The sequence below is a fragment of the Gallus gallus genome, chromosome 1 (assembly GCF_016699485.2).
Source record: "Gallus gallus isolate bGalGal1 chromosome 1, bGalGal1.mat.broiler.GRCg7b, whole genome shotgun sequence".
NCBI classification, from domain to species: Eukaryota; Metazoa; Chordata; class Aves; order Galliformes; family Phasianidae; genus Gallus; species Gallus gallus.
The window spans coordinates 48,914,749-48,935,646 of NC_052532.1; the positions used below are offsets into that span (position 1 = coordinate 48,914,749).

The 20,898-nt window shown below is 39.9% G+C and overlaps 1 protein-coding gene across 12 annotated transcripts in view; it reads left to right on the forward strand.

Moving 5' to 3' along the window:
* ATF7IP (activating transcription factor 7 interacting protein) overlaps window positions 1–20,898 on the forward strand; it is a 109,747-nt gene that overhangs the window by 82,362 nt on the left and 6,487 nt on the right. For 8 of the 12 annotated variants that reach the window (NM_001397085.1, XM_040696356.2, XM_046938700.1 and 5 more), the window contains 4 exons: window positions 8,227–8,305; window positions 10,939–11,097; window positions 11,648–11,833; window positions 19,048–19,160. In NM_001397085.1, the coding sequence (NP_001384014.1) occupies window positions 8,227–8,305; window positions 10,939–11,097; window positions 11,648–11,833; window positions 19,048–19,160 (537 nt within the window). The remainder of the gene's footprint in view (window positions 1–8,226; window positions 8,306–10,938; window positions 11,098–11,647; window positions 11,834–19,047; window positions 19,161–20,898) is intronic. The other 4 variants (XM_025148445.3, NM_001397086.1, XM_040696343.2 and 1 more) reach the window with 1 other exon arrangement.

A 20,898-nucleotide genomic window follows, 5' to 3' on the forward strand; every position in this document is an offset into this window, starting at 1 on the left:
ATTGCATTATCATTTATATTGTGGTAAGAAATGACAAATGCATTGGACAAATGAATTTGCATGACAGCTTTGCAAGGATGGCTTAATTATTTTAATGTTGTGAGAGTTACTGTATTGGAATTGATAAGTGTTAAGGGATGAGAAGTTTAAAGCAGTCTGTAACAGAATTATACTCATGAATGTACTAAAAAAGTGTTTTCCGTAGCTACTTATCCTGTGCTTGAAATCTGTGGGTTTGTACTTGGATGACAAAAGCATAATGTGGGCTTTGTTTTTATCCATACAAACTCAGTATCGCCACCACACACATGCTATTTTCAGAACATATTTTTAACATCACTTTCCATAATTTCAAATTGGTAATGTTATTATATAACGCCTTGGTGTGTCATGTACAACTGTGGTGGTTTGGTAGTTGATGATACGTCAGTTTTACGACTCCCAGAATTTTTTTCAGTTTTGTTAATCTAGAAAGTATTAATGATAAAATGTTCTGCACTTTGTCAGTGTGCCACAAATAATCTTCAGGATTTTGAGGTTTACTATCCTAGAGTTGATTTTTGTTGCTGTTGGATTTTTTTTTTTTTCCGTTTTTCACTTTTACTTGCTGAAATGTTCCTTTATGAAAAGCAGGTGGCATTACGATATACAGCATTATTATTTCAGTGTGATGAATTGACCCATGGCGTTATATAATATCAAATTTAAAAAATAATAATAATATATACCGTATTTGAATAGAGAAGTTCAGATACCAGAATCCACATTTTGGTATGTGCGTGTTTGCTTGTATATATGTGGTGTTACGTAAAATGATGTAACAGATAACATTTTTCATTTAGAGATTTTCTATTCAGAGATTCTTTCCCAGCTTTGTCAGTAGTTTGCTATTGACAGGTATACTGTAATGTTCTAACCACTTCTATTTTGGTTAAATGTTATGATTGTAGTTATGATAGAAAATGTTCCATTCTTTTCTCACCATCATCTGCCATATGTGCTTTGGTCTTTGGCCTTTAAATTCAGGCTCCTTTCTTGTGTTTGTTTTCTTTGTGGAAATGGAGTAACTTTTTTTTTTTTTCTCTCATGATTTAACCCAGTAGGCAGCTAAGCACCACATAGCCATTTGCTCACTCTCCCCAAGTGGGATGGGGGAGAGAACTGGGGGAAAAATACAATAGAAATAATGGGTTGAAATAAAAACTATTTTTTAAGGCAGAAAAGTAAGAAATAAAAGGAAAAAAAAAATAGCAGTGATGATTATATGTATGTAGTATGTAATGTGGCCTGCACTCTGCTGCCAGAGGAAGTGAAAAAATGCATTGGTGATATCAGTTGTGGCGTACCACTTAGCTGCTTTTCATTCCAGTTTGTACTGAAGCTCTAGCATGTCCAGCATGGCAGCACTCAGCAGTGGTATGACTTCATTTGGGCTGTGATAGTCCAACTGTTAACCTCCACTTTTCCATTAGACTTTTGCTCTGGCTATGTGGGCTATTAGGGGGTGAGTAAGTCTTGGTGATTACTTCTTGGTTTTAGTTGATAAATCAGCTTATGGATGGGAATCAAAGAGTACTGATTAGTGCTACATTGCTGCTGGTGTTCTACTCTTAGCAACCCCATAACAGAAGGGTCTGAGGGACCAGGCAAGGCAGACAGCTGCTTCCTGTTCTCTGTCTCCAAGACAGCTATGCTGAAGGCCCACCATTATTCATTTGGGTCCTTGAAGTACCCTTGATAGGTAACCTATACCAACGATGCTTGTAGCCTCTGGGCCAGTCACAATTGGGTGCTTTTGCCAGTCATTCCCAATGAGGCTAATTTGGCCTTCCAGTAGTTAGCTTCTGGGATTCCCCTTTCACTCCAGAAATACAGATGGGTTCTCCTCCTTTATAACTTGATGGCGTTAAGGTACTCTGTGCACCAGCATCCACTTGAGCTTTATGCTCTGCAGTTCTGATATACCAGATCATCAAATCCACACAGTCTAATAAACCGAGTTGTCCCTTTTCTCCACCTGGCTGGAGGCAGGGCTCCTCTTGTTCTGGTTATTTTGTTACTCACTTTTTGTGAATGCAAACTTAAAGGCTCATTATCAAACTCACAAATGAGATCAGACCGTCTTCCCTGTCTGGGAAACTGCCTACTGGAAACGGAAGTGGCCATTTTCCTGGAAGAGCAGCCTTTTTCAGTTGTTTTACTTGCAACTCACATACCCTCTAGGGTATGTGCCTCTAGGGTCAAGGTGGATTTTCCATTCCTCTTTTTTATATCCTCTCCATGGTCACAAAGATTAAACCACAGAGTGGCACATGGTGAGTATATACTCTGTTTCCTCCCTCAAGTAGAAGAACACTTTGTTATAATAGCAGAGACACTAGTCCATACAGATGGGGAGTAGGACATAATGTCTTTGAATTGCTGGAACTCCTGGGACGGTTTCCTCACAAGTGAAATGGGCCCATAGGGAAGAAGAGAAATTTTCTTTATATTGTCAGAGTAGGCTGGCTACTTCATCTGTTGTTGGCTTCTTATCATCTTTCCAGGTTGTTACTGCCAGTGTGTTGGCATGTGGTGATGGTACACTCTGTACACATTTCTGCCACATTAGTCATGGGCGCTTAATGTCATATAGATCTTGGGGTAGCTGTTCATTGTCTAGGTTAATATTATAGCTCACCTCCAGCACAACTAATACCCCTGGGTACTGATTTTCTCCATGGTGGTCCACTTGCCCAAGTAACATACCAGATCTTTCTTGAAGGAATATCTTTCTTTCACAGCTGACAAAAGTCACCTCCATAGGATGAAGGCTTGTCCCCCTTTTCCAATCACTTTGTCAAACAGTGTTGAGAGGTATGACAACCTCTGATTCAGGACTTAAAATGTTTAACTCAGATATTTGAAAGAAAATTTATGCTTTAACTTTTGCTTTCACAAATTATATGAAAGAGCTACTCAGTCTTAAAATTCTTATCTTCTGTATCTGCCAAGCTTGGGTGGATTATTTTGCCTACAAGCAAAGCTCAAGGTGATTCCATATTGTTAAATGTTACAGTTGTAGACATAATACTGTGAATTGAAGAAACCACAGCAGAGGATGTAGAATTTGGAAGATACTCTTTAAAGAGCACACTTTTCAAAATGTGTGATTCCTTCTGCCTGGCTGGCTTTTTTGAGGAAAAATGCACAACACTGAATAGTGAAGTAGCATTACAGAAGACTCACGCAGTCTAGTACTTGAAGTGGTTCACGCTTAGCTGCTCCTTGGCTTGTAATTCTCATTTTGTGTCTTTTTTTCTTCCTTCTGCTTTCTTTTTTCACCTTTGTTTCTGCTCTTAATCCTACCTTGTAACCCCTTCTTCACTCATTTCACCTCGTGTTTTGCTTTTGAACTCCAACGTACATTAATTTGCATGAATCTTCTTAGACAGATCTACATTGTACTGATCTGTGAAGTGTTCAGTTACAGGATACATTGCTTTTATGCAAAACATCTTAGTTGCAAATGGAAGTTCAGTGACAGGTGAAGCATAAAGATATATTACAATTACAAAGTCAGTAAGAGATGATGTCTTGTATTTTTCTTGTTGTCTTTCTAAATATTTGTCACATTTGTCTGTGAAATCTGACATTTGATAGTAGAATTTCCTCACCTCTCCTCCCCCAGAAAATAAATTGTTGAAGAATATGTTTTAAATGAAAATTCTGTTCACTTTCCAGTTACTTTTTTAGAATGAGTTCCATATTTTAGTAATTGCAGAAAGATAACTGCAGAGATAAATGTATAAGAAGTATTTTAAACCTAATCAGGAAAGAAATGCTTGATACAGATTTGTTGCAGGTCATATTAAATCTGATTTTAAATAGATGCAAATGCTAGTATTAGTTAGTTTATATTTTTATTTAAAGTTTGGAAGCCATATTTGCACCTTTGAAACATACAATTGCCAGCAAATTTCTTTGACTAATTGTTGTTGCAGGTTTAATTGTTTAACGTGTTGCCTGCAAACACCCACTTACTTCTATCAACTATTCTTCTACATATTGTTAAATTTATGTTCCTGTTTCGTTGTCACTGGAAACTTAGATGGGAACTCGGTCAGTGCTGGTCTTGCAGGTCTTTAGTGTTCTGACAGCAAGCACATAGAATTAACGCTTACTTTCTTGAGGTTTATGATGTTATGTTGCTTTGCATAAAATTGCTACACTTCCAGCTAGTATATGTGAGCAGAAAAAGATTAAAACTAAGGCAGGTCAGATGCAGTTGTGGTTAACTGGATCTTCATGTCTTGCTCTTCGCCATTTGTGCTTGTCCAAAGCTACCTTGTCAGCTCTGGACAAAACAGGTACGAAACAGAGGTATGAATGACAGGTTTTTGGAGCACTTCCTCATATTCAGAGTTTAATGGCATATGTATTAACACGCATAAGCAGGTTACAGATGATGGAAAAGGCAGTATGGCAATTTAAGTTTATTGTAAACCTCAGTATAAACTTTTTATGTCATGATTACTAGAAACTACACAGATACTATTGTAAACATTTCTGTGCAGCTGATTTCTGTCACTTGGGAGACTGATGGTCTAGTTCTGACAAATGAGAAAAGGTGGTTTCAGAGGTTTTGGTTTTGTTGGCTGTGGTTTTGTTTGCTTTAATAAAATAAAACTGTTAGTTTTACTAACATGTTCCAAGTAGGTACAGATCACTTCACCTTACTTCAGTTATTTAGTTTCAGTTCCAGTTTATTCTAGACCACTGACTCTTCTGTTACTCAGACTTGCCAGGCAAAATGTGAAATAAGGCACCACACATGCGTCTTGGGTTCTCATGAAAAGTTTTTAACCATTGCACTAGTGTGGTTGTCTGAGGGAAAAGGTGTCATAGTTGTATCATCTTGTTCTTCTATTGAGATCAGGTGAAGAATATTCGGGAGTTCTTGATATTCCTGCGTTTGGAGAAAGCTGAAAACTCACAGCAGATCAAAATGCTTTTCTGTGTTACTAGTTTCTTAGTGCTTGCTGAAGTATAATATTAGGAGCTGAAAAACTTATTTCAGGTTTTTACCTAAATGAGAAGGTGGTTTGTATATGCCCCGAAGTCCATTGTTACACTTCCTTTCACTTCACAAGTGCCACAGATCTTACCAAGCTGGTTCATGGTTTTGCTGAGTGCAGCTCTCCTTTTCTCGTGTACAACATGGCAGTCCCTTCCTCAAAATCCCCCTCCCTTCACTTTGCAGGAGTAAGAGCAGTTGTTTTTTTCTAGCCTTTCTTCAAATGTGTTTCTATTACAAAGTAGAGCTTTTGCAAGTCCTTGTAGGGGAAAAAAACAAAACAAAACAATTCCTGAGATAATTTCTGACTAAAAGAGTCACGATATTCAAGGTTGATACCTTTTTGGTAGTTGGGCACAGGACGTTATTACTTGCTTCTGGCAGGGATGATTCCAAATGGTTTCATTCATAGGTCTTAACCATTCATGTGGTAAGCAACAACACTCCAGAAACACCTAATAAACAACAGCTCTGTCAGGTCATGGAGATGTCTAACTTCCCTATGAGGAAATGTAAACTAGTCTTCTAATCCCTAATTCCCCATTCTTCCTAAATCTGTTACTGTTCTCTTTCCTGGATTTGAGAGATCTACAAGAATCTAAAAACTGTGCGAATCCGACAGAATGTAGAAATGGTGCCTACTCTTTCTCTTAACTATTGACTGATACTTTGAATAGCCAAAATTCTGACCTTTATGGCAGGCATAATCAGCAGTCTATTCTGTGAAAGAATGCCCTGACAACACCATACCCTTCTACATACTTTTGTTACGAGACACAGCATGCATCATTTTCAGCATTTCAGGTTACCTTCTAAATTTCCTGTAGCCCTAAATTTCATTCACAGGAGATGCATGGCAGGTGAATTAGAGGAATCTAGCTCTGGGGATTGAAGACTTCATGGTGTGCTATGCGTGGAGTGCAACTTCCTCTTGTTTTAGCTGGAGTGGGTGCTCTGGAAGTGGGACTGGAGGTTGTACAAGAGAGCACCATGCAGAACTGCCCTTCTGGTCCACAGTTTTAGTACAGGTTGTAGAAGGAAATGTAACAACGTTAAGATATTTCTTACTGAGGAGATTTCTGCCAGGGTTGTTCTGTAGAAAAGCTTGAATAGTGTGGTTAACTCAAAGGTCTTTTCTTCTGAAAACTGCATTCTTGAGACATAATTTGCTGATTGGATTATTTGTTTAGCATTGCATAACTTGAGATTCTGGCCACCTAGACAAACCAAAATCAAAGTTTCATGTAATATTGGAAATTCAAAGAACTTTCTCAAATGACACGGTTAAGTAGGGCTTCAAAACAGTTTCATAAAGAGTATTTTTCTCCAGGGATTTGAATTTCTTTATGGAAGAATTGAAGGAAATTACATCAGAAAAATAGATTCTGTGGTGGGGGAAGAATGGATAGTTTAGTGTTAGTTTCTTTTTTCTCCAGTTCCTTATAGATTTCCCTCCTATTTTTCAGTCTGCTTTCTCCTAGCAAAGAAAACCATCATTTAAAATACACATCACTGACTGGGAAGATTATCAATTTGGAATGAAATTCCTCTTGATTTTATGCTAATCAAGTAGTTATTGGTTATTTGAATGTGGCATTTATCCTAAGCTTCAAGTGGTTAAATCAGGTCATCACATGAAGAAAACTGAAGTTGGAAGGTCTTTGAAATAGAAATCACTCAACAGAAGAATTCCATGATTAATAGATCTGAAAGATGCTTCTCTATGTAGAGCAAAGATGGAATCCCTGCAGAAGTCACTTCTGTCATCTTGGAACTTAAGTACTTAGCTGTTCTTCACATTTTATATTATTAGCAGAATTCAATCAGTGGCAACATCAGAACTTCAGCAGAAATTGTATTATAATTTAAAAGCATAATGATGATTCATGTCAGGCCCTCCAAATCCAATGACCAGTAATTCAGAGACTCCATTCATTTGTATTTAGTGATGCCTCTTTTCTCCCTCCTCAAAGCCTTACCTGTATGAGAACTGTCTTTAAGACTTCATTAAAGGCTTCACTTTATGCTAATTAAAGTTCATAAAGCAGATAATCTCAATCCTTGGGCTTTTTGCATCTGTCCCTATTAGACCACACAGTAACATCTGAATCTTCCTAGACTTTATCATGCTGGCTGTGTGTGGCTGATAACTTATGCTATTTTTAATTATTCAGTAATTTTGATAATTGTTTTCCTAACCCCTTGTTTGTCCCAAGGAATCTGCTTTACTGCAATCCATAAATCAATAGCAGTTCAGTCCAACAACAAATGATCATGTCTTCTACAAAACCAAATTCTGCTTCAAGTTTAAGATATCAGATATTCGTGTCATTCCACATCTGTTCTAGAAAGCTTTTTTAAAAACCCAGACAAACCTAGGATGGTTCTTCCATTATTTATTCCATCAGCTAAATAAAAAGGTTGGTGGTTCCTGTAAACAGTCTGAACAGTCGAGGGATCTGTTGATCCAGAATATAAATCTTGTTTGATGGCCCTCTGGGTTTTTATAACATTTAGCCTTCAGAGATTACTTTATCTTCTCCAAAGAGGTAGACACAAATAGTTTTATATGTAGGATGACAGAATTCTGAAATTTGTGATGATGGATAAAATACTATAAAGAAGTTAAAAGCTGGAAACTATTGGAATTTTCTGATGGCTTTTGATGACCTATTTTATCAGTATATGGGTTGCATAAGAGGTTTTCGTACTCTGAAGTCAGTGTCACTGTAGGCATGTGGGCTGAACTATGTCAAGATGAGTAATACATTGTCCTACATTGTCCCAGTGACTATTGTGTCAAAAGATTATACTGCCATAAAGGAAAGCACAGATCACAATTGGATTAAAATATTACAAGTGTCATAACTGAAAGTTACTCAATAATACCATTTTGTTAATTTATTTACCTGTAAAATAACAGTATACTACTGGTCATTAAGTTAAGAGATAGTTCAGTATTTGATACTAAAATCCATACGTTTGGTTTTTGCCTGTTTTTCCAAGTCCAGAGCAGCTTGTTTGAAATCTCCTCCTACTGCTCAATTCATGAGTTTCTTTATAAGTGCTTCACTTCTGAGACCTCACTTACTCAGTGTTCAGTTCATATCCCTTTTCCATCTGTGTTCCCTGGATTTGCTTTTGCAAAATGAAGGAGTTTTGTCTTTCAGAGCGTGAAGGTCACAGGAAGCGATTCAGGAGGTGTCATTGACCTTACACTGGATGATGAGGATGATGTCTCCTCTCAAGGTAAGTGGAAAAGATTTTCCTAACAGCTGGGGCAGTTGAGCTGCAAGTATTACTTCATGCCCTTGAATGATAGAAAGGAGTTTCAGTTTCATGTTTTTTATTCCCTGCTGTTTCTGTAAAGCAGGACTGTTAGTAGAGAACTCTGATTGGCCTTAAATAAAAGGAGTTCTGCTTAGTATAAAATACTGTTTTTAAGGTTTTTCCCTTTTCCTTTAATCTAAGAGTTGTTGCTGTCTGTGTTTAAATCTATTAGAAATAAATAATCTGAAGTAATTTGAGAAGTTTAAATTCTATATTACATTTTTGAAACTTCCTCTAGACAGATTTTGTCTTTGTTGACTGATTAATTAAAGACCTTTCTACAATTGGTATTCAGCCATTAGATTGTTAGAGCTTCTAATCCTTTTTTTCCTCCTAAATAAACAACTGTGTAAATACGAAATGAAGATCTGATCTGTTGATCTGTTCTTTGCTTTGGGTCTGTGTGCCAAGATTAGAGTAAATATAGTTGTGCTTTTACATCCTTTGACAATGTGGTTGCACCTCATTGCTCTGACTGCAGTGTTGCAAGCCCATTTTTTTGCATGGAAATCAGCCCCTCTTCTTTTCCATGCTGTGGTTTAGATTTGTAGTTTTGCTCTACGCCTCCAGTAGTGATGATTTCCATTTTATGTTCATTTCCAGAAATCAAATTGTCCTTTCTCTCAAGTTCCACATCTTTAGTGAAGATGATACTTCGTTCATTTTGCATTAGAACAGTTCCTACGTTACTTCTAACTTTAATTCTGTGCTTACTGTGTACCTAGTCTTTGTTTTTCCTTGCTGATTTTTCATTTACATAGCTAAATAACTGTTTGCTAGTGATATCTAAATTGGTTATCTTTCATCATTTCTGGGTGGTAGAATCCTGACCTAGTTTCCAGCAGCTGGAATCTCAGCAGAACTCTTGATTTGTTAGGGACAACTGATGTTGCTTCCATGTGAGGTAAAAACAAAACAAGTCATGTTAGCCCAGGCTGTCCTTGTTATCTAAATGACCCTTTTATAGCAGTAGTGTGTCTGGATTCCTCCTACTTGGATCATGAGCAGATCTTCTCTAGATCATGACTAAGAATGCACTCATTCAAATTATTCATCATTTAAATTATGCAATGGCATTTGAAATGTGTAGAAATCTGTAAGTATTCAAAGTGAATACATGTGTACATCTCTATAGTAATCTCTTCAAGGAGTTTGCTGGATGCTGGGAAGTCTCTCATACTGATGTGAAATACAAGAATTTTGAACTAATCACAAGACCTGTTACTTTATGAAACAGCAGGAAATATCTCGCTTTGTAGTTTCAAAACAAGGATCTCTTTACTGCTTCTTCTAGGTGCTGCTTTGTTCACTGAAAGAAAATTGTTTTTGTCAAATGACTTCAGCAAAGTAGCTCAGCTATTCAGTCTAAAGGCAGGAGACAATGCGGTTTATTTTGTATTACTTTTGAGGTCATGAATTGTGTTAGGTTTATCATACAAGAGTTTGTGAAGGGTACTGCTACTTTAAGCTATCAGAGGCTGATGTTAAAGACGGCTCAGTGTGATCATCAAAATACTTTCCACTTCCTCATAAATAAATAAACATCTTGAGCCACACTGCCATTAGCCCTGTTCTTGTATGTAACTTCATTAGCATACTTAATTGATAGTTTCTAAACATGTTCCTCAGTATATTGCTGATACGAATTCTCGGGAGTATAATATTGTATTTCTACATTGTGTGCTCTTTTTCTGAACTAGTGGTTGCTGCATGTGCAGTTTTGTCAGGACAAATCATTTTGAATGGCTGCCTTTAAAACTTACTTTCTTAATTTTGTTTTCTAGTTGCTTTTTATTTTTGGTTTTTTTTTCCCTAGTTTTTTGGTGGTGCCTTATCTGCCCACTGTAACTCTAATCTAGCTTAAAAATACAGCTTCCCAGTTCTCCTTGTGGACAAAAGGTCTGTTTACATAGAGATTTACACTCAAATTATTTTACGATGCCACAAATAAACTAAATCAGGAAAAATATTACTATAGTGAAATACAAATACAAGTGCTGTATTTCTTATTTCTCCCAGTCAGTGGGTAAGTCACATTGACAGTGTGAGAAAACAAAATTTGAAATCTTCTAAATTTTTTTAATAATAAAGCTGTTTTCCTTGATTAAGAAAATAGTATGAAGTTTCAGAACAGCAATAAATAGGCTGACTATCTTATCAAACAAAGGAAAAGTCAGCAAATAAAACGGTATAAGCACCAGAAGGAGACAAGAATGATCACTTAAAAAAAGTAAGTTTAAGACAGCAATGTTTAAGCCATTTTTAATGTTTAGGCCCCTTCTTTCTCGGTGGAAAAAAATCAGGTTTTCAAATCATGCGGAAATACAGACTTCATAATGATAGAATGAAACATTATGGAGTATAGGGTGGAAAACGATTGACATGATGAAGGGGAGGAACTGAATGAAATTTTAAGTTTGGTTTGCAGAATGAAAAGATGAAAGAAATGTGCTAGAAAATATTCTTCGATAGTGTGAATGACAGGAAATGAACAGATCTGTGATCTAGTTTCTGTTTGCAGTTGTCATTGTTACTGTTATTTTGTTTTAAAGCAGAGGCCAAGAAGCAGAATCAGACAGCTTCTACAGCACAGAGCATCCCTACCCAGCCTTTGTCTCGCCCCCTACCACCTTTGCAACCAAACCCTCTGCAGCAAACAGGTGTGCCAACAAGTGGACCTTCCCAGACCACTATACATGTATTACCTACAGGTAACTTCTTTTTTGTTATTTTGTCTACAATCGTGTTTAGGTTTTTTTTGTTTTTTGCTTGTTTGTTTGTTTGTTTTTTGTTTTTTGTTTTTTTTTTCTGTAGATAATTGTTGGGCATTAGAATCGTCTTACAACTCATCAGTTGTATGGCTTCTTAATTGCTTGTGTTCAGTTGTGATTTTTGTCTTCTCCATGGCTATCCTTACACTCAGGACTACTTTTATTTACACAGATCAGATATAGTAATTGTTTGGTTTTTATGATCTTTTTTTTCCCCTATGTTTGGACTTATTAGCAATGGAGGATTTGGGTTTCTTTCTTTTTTTTTCAGTCTGATTCTTTGGGATATTATTTTTATCTTTTCTGTTTGGAATTTGGATATATATGCTGACATCATTACTGTTTCAGGTGAAAATTACCATTACCATTTGTTTATGCTATTTTCTCCTTTCTTGCACTATCAGAAGCAGATAGAATTTTGTGGTGACAGCTTTTATTTTGCATGTTCTGGAATTACATTCTAGGTTTTGGTTTGTCTTTCTTTTTCCAGCTCCGACAACAGTGAATGTAACTCATCGACCGGTGACTCAAACGGCTGCAAAACTTCCTATACCACGAACCCCAACTAACCATCAGGTGGTCTATACCACTATTCCTGCACCACCAGCTCAGAATTCTGTAAGAGGAGCTGTCATGCCAAGTCCAAGTTTAAGGCCAGTCAACCCACAGACCGGAAGTAAGGGATTCTTTCTTGCAGGCACTTTCTAGCACGGCACAGCTTCATACATTCTGCTTAATGGATCTGGATTGTTTTGTGTTGTTGTTTTGTTTGGTTTTGTTTTACCTAGTCCAAATTAGAGGGGTTTTTTTGCTAGCCTAAAGACTTGAGAAAATTTCCAGCTATTAAGAAATAATTCACACTGCAAGTATGTAAGTGAGGAAAAAGTGGAATGAAGTTATCTCACACACTTCTTCTACCAACTGTGCATCTCTGGGTGGCATTCCCAGTGCTTCACAAGGTATCAGAAAGTAATGTTTGCACAGCTGTTCTGAAGGATAGATAAAGACCATTTTGTTACTAAGCTTGTAAGATTAAAATATATATGGATGTACTAAATTATGTTTGATTTCCCATCTAAAATTCCGTCATGAACTCTTATGTCCTGTGCCCAGCAAGTTTTCTTATTTTAAGTCTAGACAGACAGAATTTCTCATCAAGTACATCAATTTCTGATGCATGATTGTGTTTCTTTGACTAGGTATGTCAGCAACTTCATCTCAACTTTGCAAGCGTAACTAATGTCTTCTCATAGCAGAAAAATATATGAATTAAGTACTCTATCTTCACAATAAAAACATTGAAATCAAATAGTAGTTTATATTTTGCTATTAAGGGGTTTTTAACTGCTTTTTTAGCTCCCCGCAATTGCTCTACTATGCTTTTTCAACATGGTTTAACGTAAGTTTCCCTGTTCCGTTGTACAGACCGATGAGGTTACATTCATGTGACATCCAGGTAGGAATTTTCTTAGACAACATCTGTATAAGTCAGACTCAGAACACTTCGTGTTTGAACAGTGTGAGATTGTGCCTCCATAAAATCCTCCAGATTTATGGTTCTGACACACTAGGTTTTTTTGGAAAAAAAAAAAGAACATCCATGCATATTTGTGGCCATTTAATTCTAGGCATATCTTACAACTAGGTTCACTTGCATTGCCTTGGGTTGTGAAAAATCATCAGTACTAGCTAAGCAGAACTTGATCAAATATATCTTGAGCCACGTCTATGACTTTTCAGGGTGTGAGGAAATAAGTGTTCCTTTCAGAGAATTTGTTTATATTTCTTAAACTCATGGTACTGCTGCGCCACATGCACTTGAGTTCATATTCTTTTCAGAGGTACGTCCACATCTTGTGTTCCTGGTGGCAGAGGACTATAAAAGGCAGGATAACCTCAATCCACCTTAGTTTTTGTCATTGTTGCCCTTAGCTGCCAGTCAGACCTGTGCAATCTACCTGCTGTTTTGGAAGGAGTTTTGAGTACTTAACAGTCTATTCACTTAATTATTTTTAGTAGCTATTTCTACTTTGTACCAAATTTGTATTGGACATGCAAGATACTTAAGGTGCTGTTGAAGAACTTACAAGAGATAATACGCTATTTTAAAGCTTTATGTAGGAGAACTTAGTGAGAGGGAATTCGTGTGTTTTTCAGGTGAAATCATAGTTGATCATAGAACTGATCATAGAATCACAAGGTTGGAAAGAATCTACAAGATCATCTAGTCCAACTGTCCTCCCATTACCCTTGCTATCACAAGCTACTAAACCATATCTCGTAGCTCCTCATCCAGACACCTCTTGAACACTGCTAGGGACGGCGACTCCACCACCTCCCTGGGAAATCATATTCCCATAATAATCATATTCCCATTTCCTTTGACATAGTTCTTGCATCTTCTTACTTTCCAGAAACTAAACTTGGGTGATTTTGTCATCCAACAACAGATCTCTGACCTCCTGGTCCATCGATAGAATGAAAGCTTAGCCTTCAATTATCTGCTCAGAAATTCTCAAAAAAGTTTCCAATAAAAATAAATAAGATTCAATTTGACAGAACCTAATAACTTAATCAAAGAGCATTCTTCCAGCTGAAGTTTGGGCCAGATCATCTCCAGAGATCGCTTCAAACCTTGACCTCTCTGTAATTCTCTTACTGTTAGAGGCACTTACACAGACATACTTTTCAAGTCAGAGTATTATGCAGTACCATTGCCTGACAAGCCAAATAAGAAACTTAAAAACTTATGTCCTGAAACGTAAGAAACTGACAGTTCTTCCCTAAGATTGTGATTTCCATGTACCTCAGGACAAGGGCACTAGATGGTTGGCCTGAGCAGGTTTGAAGATGAGTTTATATGGAATACAGATTATTTCAAGGCTTCACATTTGCATACCAGACGTAGATGTTTCGCTTAATTGTAGCAAAAAAGTTATTACATTCTTTGATCTCTTTTAGCTGTCAGCAGTGTTTATCTTTTAGCCCATTCTAGATTTTTAACCATCCTTATTATACAGCTTTTTAATACTGAAATGCTGGTGATAATCTGTTTTGGTTTTTATTATCATTGAAATTGTTTTTAGGGTCAGTAGCAGGTGCTTTAGTAAGATCTCTACACTCTTTCTTCAGAAGATTAACTCATCCAGCGTGTTTTGCAGAGTTGTAGGCTTGTACTGCTACTTTAACCAAATAGTTAGGTGTACCTGATTTTCACAAAGATGCACTCAGAATAAATATTAACTCTGTACTTTATATGTTCTTAAGGTACTTCTGTCCATCTTTCTTCAGATTATTGTAATTTCCTGTGACAGAATCACAGTCATGCGAAAGCAGCATACCTGGTTGAATTTTCATACATAAGGAATAGCTAGTTTATCCTGTAAGAGTTTCCAGTTTCATTAGCTTCTTAGGTAGGTGCGTTAATAGGAAAAAGATATGAAGCCGCTAAACTATTTTTACTGCTAAATAAAAACAGTAAGGTTTAGCTCTCTATTTGAGATCACTGTCTCAGTCCTTACCTGGATGTCTGATTCTCATTACTTATGTTAAAGCTGAATAACTGTTTATAGAAAGAAATTATCAAAGCATCTGTGGTTTTCTGAAATGTATCACTCTGTGAGCTACTCTTTCTATTCTGAAGAATTGGAATGCTTGGATATCATACACTTGGGGACCTGTAAAGAAGAGGTTGTCCAAGATCTGGTATTTCTAGATAGAAATAGAAGAATCACAGAATGTCAGGGCTTGGAAGCGACCTTAAAAGATCATGTAGTCCAATCTCCCTGCCAGAGCAGGAAAACCTAGGTCACACAGGAACACATCCAGGTGGGTTTTGAATGTCTCCAGAGAAGGAGACCCCATGACCTCTGGGCAGCCTGTTCCAGTGTTCTCTTACCCTTACTGTGAAGGAAGTTTTTTTCTCACATTTATGTGGAACCTCCTATGTTCCAGTTTGCACCCATTTCTCCTTGTCCTGTCATTGGATGTCACTAAGTAGAGCCTGGTTCCATCCTCCTGACACTCACCTTTTACATATTTATAAACGTTAATGAGGTCACCCCTCAGTCTCCTCCAAGCTTAAGAAACCCAGCTCCCTCAGCCTTTCATTGTAAGGGAGATGCTTCACTCCCTTAATCATCTTTGTGGCTCTGCACTGGACTCTCAAGCAGTTCCCTGTCCTGCTTGAACTGAGGGGCCCAGAACTGTACACAGTATCCCAGATGCAGTCTCACCAGGGCAGAGTAGAGGGGGAGAAGAACCTCTGTCAACCTACTAACCACACCCTTTCTAATACACTCCAGGATGCCATTGGCCTTCTTGGCCACAAGGGCACAGTGCTGACTCATTGTCATCCTGCTGTCCACCAGAACCCCTAGGCCCCTTTCCCCTACGTTGCTCTCCAAACGGGCAGTCCCCAACCTATACTGGTACCTGGGCTTGTTCTTGCTTACCCTTGTTATATTTCATTAAATTTCTCCCTGCCCAACTCTCCAGCCTGTCTAGGTCTCGCTGTATGGCAGCACAGCCTTCTGGCATGTCAGCCACTCCTCTGAGTTTTGTGTCATCAGCAAACTTTGGTGACAATGCACTCTATTCCCTCATCCAGTCATTGATGAATACACTGAATAGTACTGGTCCCAGTACTGAACCTTGAGGGACTCCACTAGATACAGGCCTCCAAATAGACTCTGTCCCACTGAACACAACTCTCTGGTTTCTTTCCTTTAGCCAGTTCACAGTCCACCTCACTACCCGATTGTCCAGGCCACACTTCACTAAGATAGGCCACATCCACTACTTTACCATAATCTATCCACCTGGCTATAGAGACATAGAATCCTTAGAGTTGGAAGGGACCTTTAAAGGTCATCTAGTCTAACTCCCCTGCAGTGGACACCCACGGTTAAATCAGGTTGCTAAGAGCTTGATCCAGCCTCACCTTGAAAGTCTCCAGGGAAAGGGCATCAACCACATCTCTAGGCAACCTGTTCTAGTGCCTCATCACTCTCACTGTAAAAGACTTTTTCCTTATGTCCAACCTAAATCTACCCTCTTTAAGCTCAAAGCCCTTTTGTTATGTCTTCATTAAAGGATATCAGGTTGGTTAAGCACGGCTTCCTCTTGGTGAAGCCATGTTGACTGCCCCAATGCCCTTCTTATCCTTAATTTGCGTAGAGATGGTGCCAAGGGTAAGTTGTTCCATCGCCTTTCCAGGGATGGACATGAGACTGACTAGTCTATAGTTACCTGGGTCATAGAATCATAGAATGGCCTGGGTTGAAAAGGACCATAACGATCATTGAGGTTTCACCCCCCCCTGCTATGTGCAGGGTCGCCAACCACTAGACCAGGCTGCCCAGAGCCACATCCAGCCTGCCTTGAATGCCTCCAGGGATGGGGCATCCACAACCTCCTTGGGCAACCTGTTCCTGTGTGTCACCACCCTCTATGTGAAAAGCTTCCTCCTAATATCCAACCTAAACCTCCCCTGTCTCAGTTTCAAACCATTCCCTTGTCCTATCACAATCCACCCTCATAAACAGCCGTTCCCCCTACTGTTTATACGCTCCCTTCAAGTACTGGAAGGCCACAATGAGATCTCCCCAGAGCCTTCTCTTCTCCAAGCTAAACAAGCCCAGTTCCCTCAACCTTTCGTCATAGGAGAGGTGCTCCAGCCCACTAATCATCTTAGTGGCTCTCCTCTGGACGCGCTCCAAGAGCTCCATGTTCTTCCTGTACTGGGGGCCCCAGGCCTGGAGGCAGTACTCCACATGGGGCCTCACAAGAGCTGAGTAGAGCGGCACAATCACCTCCCTCTCCCTCCTGGCCACTCCTTTCTTAATGCAGCCCAGAACACAGTTGGCCTTCCAGGCTGCAAGTGCACACTGCTGGCTCATGTCCAGCTTCTCGTCTACCAGGACCCCCAAGTCCTTCTCCGCAGGGCTGCTCTCAAGGAGATCTTCCCCAAGATTGTATAAATACCTGAGATTGCCCTGACCCAAGTGCAGCACCCTGAACCTCAACAATATGCAGCAGCGCTCCTCTCCTAGTTGGCTCATCCACCATTTGCATCAGGAAGTTACCATCAGTGTACTGGAGGAACCTTCTGGACTGTGGATGGCTGGCTGAGTAGGCCTATGAAATATCAGGGTAGTTAAAATCCCCTGTGATAACCAGGGCCTGTAATTGTGAGGCTGCTATCAGCTCCCTGTAGAAGGCCTCGTCAAGTTCCTCATCCTGATCAGGTGGCCTGTAATAGACACCCACAACAGTGTCACCCATGCCAGTCTGCCCCTTAATTCTCACCCACAAATACTCAGTTCACTCCTCATCTGCCCCTGGATAGCACTCAGTGCACTCTAGCTGCTCTCTAACGTAAAGAGCACCTCCACCACCTCGCCTTGCTCGCCTGTCTTTGCTGAGAAGAGTATAGCCATCCATGGCCACATTTCAGTCATGTGATCTGGCCCACCATGTCTCTGTAACCTTGAGGTTGGACTTGATGATCTTGAAGGTCTTTTCCAACCCAAGCAATTCTGTGATTCTCTGCTTCCTACCCACCTGTCTGGAAGATCAGCAGTGGGTAGTAGTCTGTTGAGTGCACCAGGCTGGGGAGTGTCCTGATGATATCCCTAACCTGGGTTCCAGACTGTAGACTTCACTATGATGAGAGTCAACACTGCATATTAAGGCCTCTGTTGCCTTCAGGAGTGACTCACCAACAACTAGAACCCTTCTCTTCTTCCTTGTGGAAGAGGTGATCACATTGCTGAAAGGCCTGTCTGATTGAGATAAGACCTTTGGAGCAGTTTGCCTGTCTTCCTCTTTGACAACTAGTTCCTCCTGCAGGACCCCATACCTGTTCTGCAAGAGTAACTGGGAAGGCAGGGGCGGTCAGGAGTGGATTTGCTTGCTTCCTGTCTCCATTCCCCCCCGTCTCTGAGGTCACCAACCCCCAGGGACAAGAGGGGAGGGGATCCTCCGCTTTACCTGGGGCCTCAACCTGTTTCCTTTCTCTCAGGTAGTGGGTCCACCAGTCAGTCTCTCTCACACTCTCTGATACTCCTCAACCTCTTCACTTCATCCTTCAGCTCAGCCACTAGGCTGGGCAGATCAATCACCTGTTCTCATTTGAGACAGATGTTGTCTCTGCTCCCCTCCATTGCAAGAACACGCTAGGTAACCAATAACAATGAGCAGAAAAGCACTGAGCTCATAAAACCTGTGTGTCCCACCAGTAAATGGGCAAAATGTTACTTAAGAGAGAGAAACATAGTATAAAATGAGTAACTGCTTGGTATTTTGCAAGAGTTCCGGATATTAGGTATGAAGCTATAAAACTACCTAGTTTACTCCTGCCAGTCCGGTCAGTTTGCTGTGGGATGCAATGAAATGGTAATTCCTGTGAGTACATATTAATAGTGGTGTCCATTCTCTGAGGGAAGACAAGTTTCTTGGACAGTAATGTAATCTTTTCTGGTTTTCATGCCATCCACAACACAGCCTTCTAGCATTTGAATACTGAGTGGGTGTCATTCTGCTGCTGCAGCATTTATGTTCTCCTTGAATCCCAAAGTGATTTGATTTATTTATTTATTTTTGTAAAGCTCAAGCTGCCTTAATCTCCCCAATTTATTTCATACTACAAATGACAAAAACATAATTTTGTCCCTTCTGCAGACATTAGCACGTGTTTTCTTTCACAGCTGAGAAGAATTGAAAGGGGGTTTGGTTTAGTACAGTAATTAGTCTGATGGCAGTTTGAGAAGGATGTGTCAGTTTGAAATTTGGTGTCATCCAGCTGAATGAAGGAGTTTGTCTTCCAATGTTCTGTTTTGCTGATTTTAAATATTCAGTGCTCAAAAATATTCCTTGTGCTTTTTACAGGCATGACAGTACGAATGCCTCAAACAACTGCATATGTTGTGAACAATGGACTAACTCTTGGATCTGGAGCACCTCAGCTTACAGTGCATCATCGACCACCACAAGTGCATGCAGTGAGTACTGTCATTTTAAAATTACTTAATGCAATTTACAGACTTGTCTCTGCACTAATATGTCTCAGATTGCTTCTCAGTGTGAATTGAAGAACAGTTAAATATCTTGTAGACACTTTCCAGCCACTTCACATGTGTACCATCACCATATCACCTTCATAAATTTCTGTCAGGAACAGTGAAAGCTGTGCTATCTTGTTAGCTTACACAAAAGTTCTTCAAATCAGCAGTGTTGCATATTGAAAAATGGTGTGAATTATCTGCAGGTGACTTGTGGAGTCAAGGGTACAAAAGAACTGCCACAAGAAGTTTTATTATGGCTTGAAACTATAATTCATGGGATTGCCTATGAATTGGGTGACAACACTTTCTGTTGTGCAGGTGAAAGAGCACTGAAACAGGTTTCCCAATGGGGTTGTGGAGTCTCCTCCTTGGAGATCTTCAGAAGCTGCCTTTACATGGTCCTGAGCAATCTGCCTGTAGGTGGCTCTTGCTTCAGTAGGGGTTGGACCAAAGGGCCTTCAGAGGTCCCTTCCAACCTCAATTTGTCATTTTGTGATGAGGCCTAAAGCCTTTGACGTGGTACCCCACAACATCATTTTCTCCAAATTGGAAAGATGGATTTGGTGGGCAAATCGATCAATGGATAAAGAACTGGCTGCAGGATTGAGTCTAGAGAGTGGTGGCCAGTGGCTCAATGTCTGGATGGAGATGAGTGACAAGTGGTGTCCCACAGGGGTCGGTGCTGGGATCGATACTCTTTAATATCTTAATCAGTGACATTGCCAGTGGGATTGAGTGCACCCTCATCAAGTATGCTGATGACACCAAGCTGTGGGTTGCAGTCAACACACCTGAGGGACAGGATGCCATCCAGAGGGACCTGGACAGGCTTGAGCAGTGGACCCAGGAGGACCTTATGAGGTTCAACAAATCCAAATGCAAGATCTTGCACCTGGGTCAAGGCAACCCTCACTACCAATACAAGCTGGGAAAAGAAAGGATTGAGCACAGACCTGCTGAAAAATACCTGGGAGTACTGGTGTATGGGAATCTGGACATGAGCCAGCAGTGTGCCCTTGCAGCCCAGAAAGCCAACCGTATCGTGGGCTGCATCAAAAGATGTGTGGCCAGCAGGTCAAGGGGGGTGAACCTGCCCCACTGCCTCTGTGCCTTACTTGGAGTACTGCATCCAGATGTGGAGTCCTCAGTACAGGAGAGACATGGACCTGCTGGAGCGCATCCAGAGGAGGGCCACAGAAATGATCCAAGGAATGGAACGCCTCTCCTATGAGGACAGGCTGAAAGAGCTAGGGCTGTTCAACCTGGAGAAGGCTCTGAGGTGACCTGAGAGCAACCTTTCACCATCTAAAGGGGAGCTACAGGAAAGAAGGGGACAGACTTTTTAGCAGGGCCTGTGGTGACAGAACAAAGGGAAATGGCTTCAAGTTCAGGGAGGGTAGATCTAGGTTGGACATAAAGAAAAGATCTTTTACAGTGAGAGTAATGAGGCATTAGAACCAGTTGCCTAGTGATGTGGTTGATGCCCTGTCCCTGGAGACTTTAAAGGCAAGGCTGGATCAGGCCCTCAGCAACTTGATTTAGCTGTGTGTGTCCCTGTTCGTTGCAGGGCAGTTGGACTAGATGACCTTTAAAGGTCCCTTCCAGCTCTAAGGATTCTGTGATTCTATGATAAGTTTTTCAGTACAGATGCTTGCAAAGGTTAGGTAGAAGAACA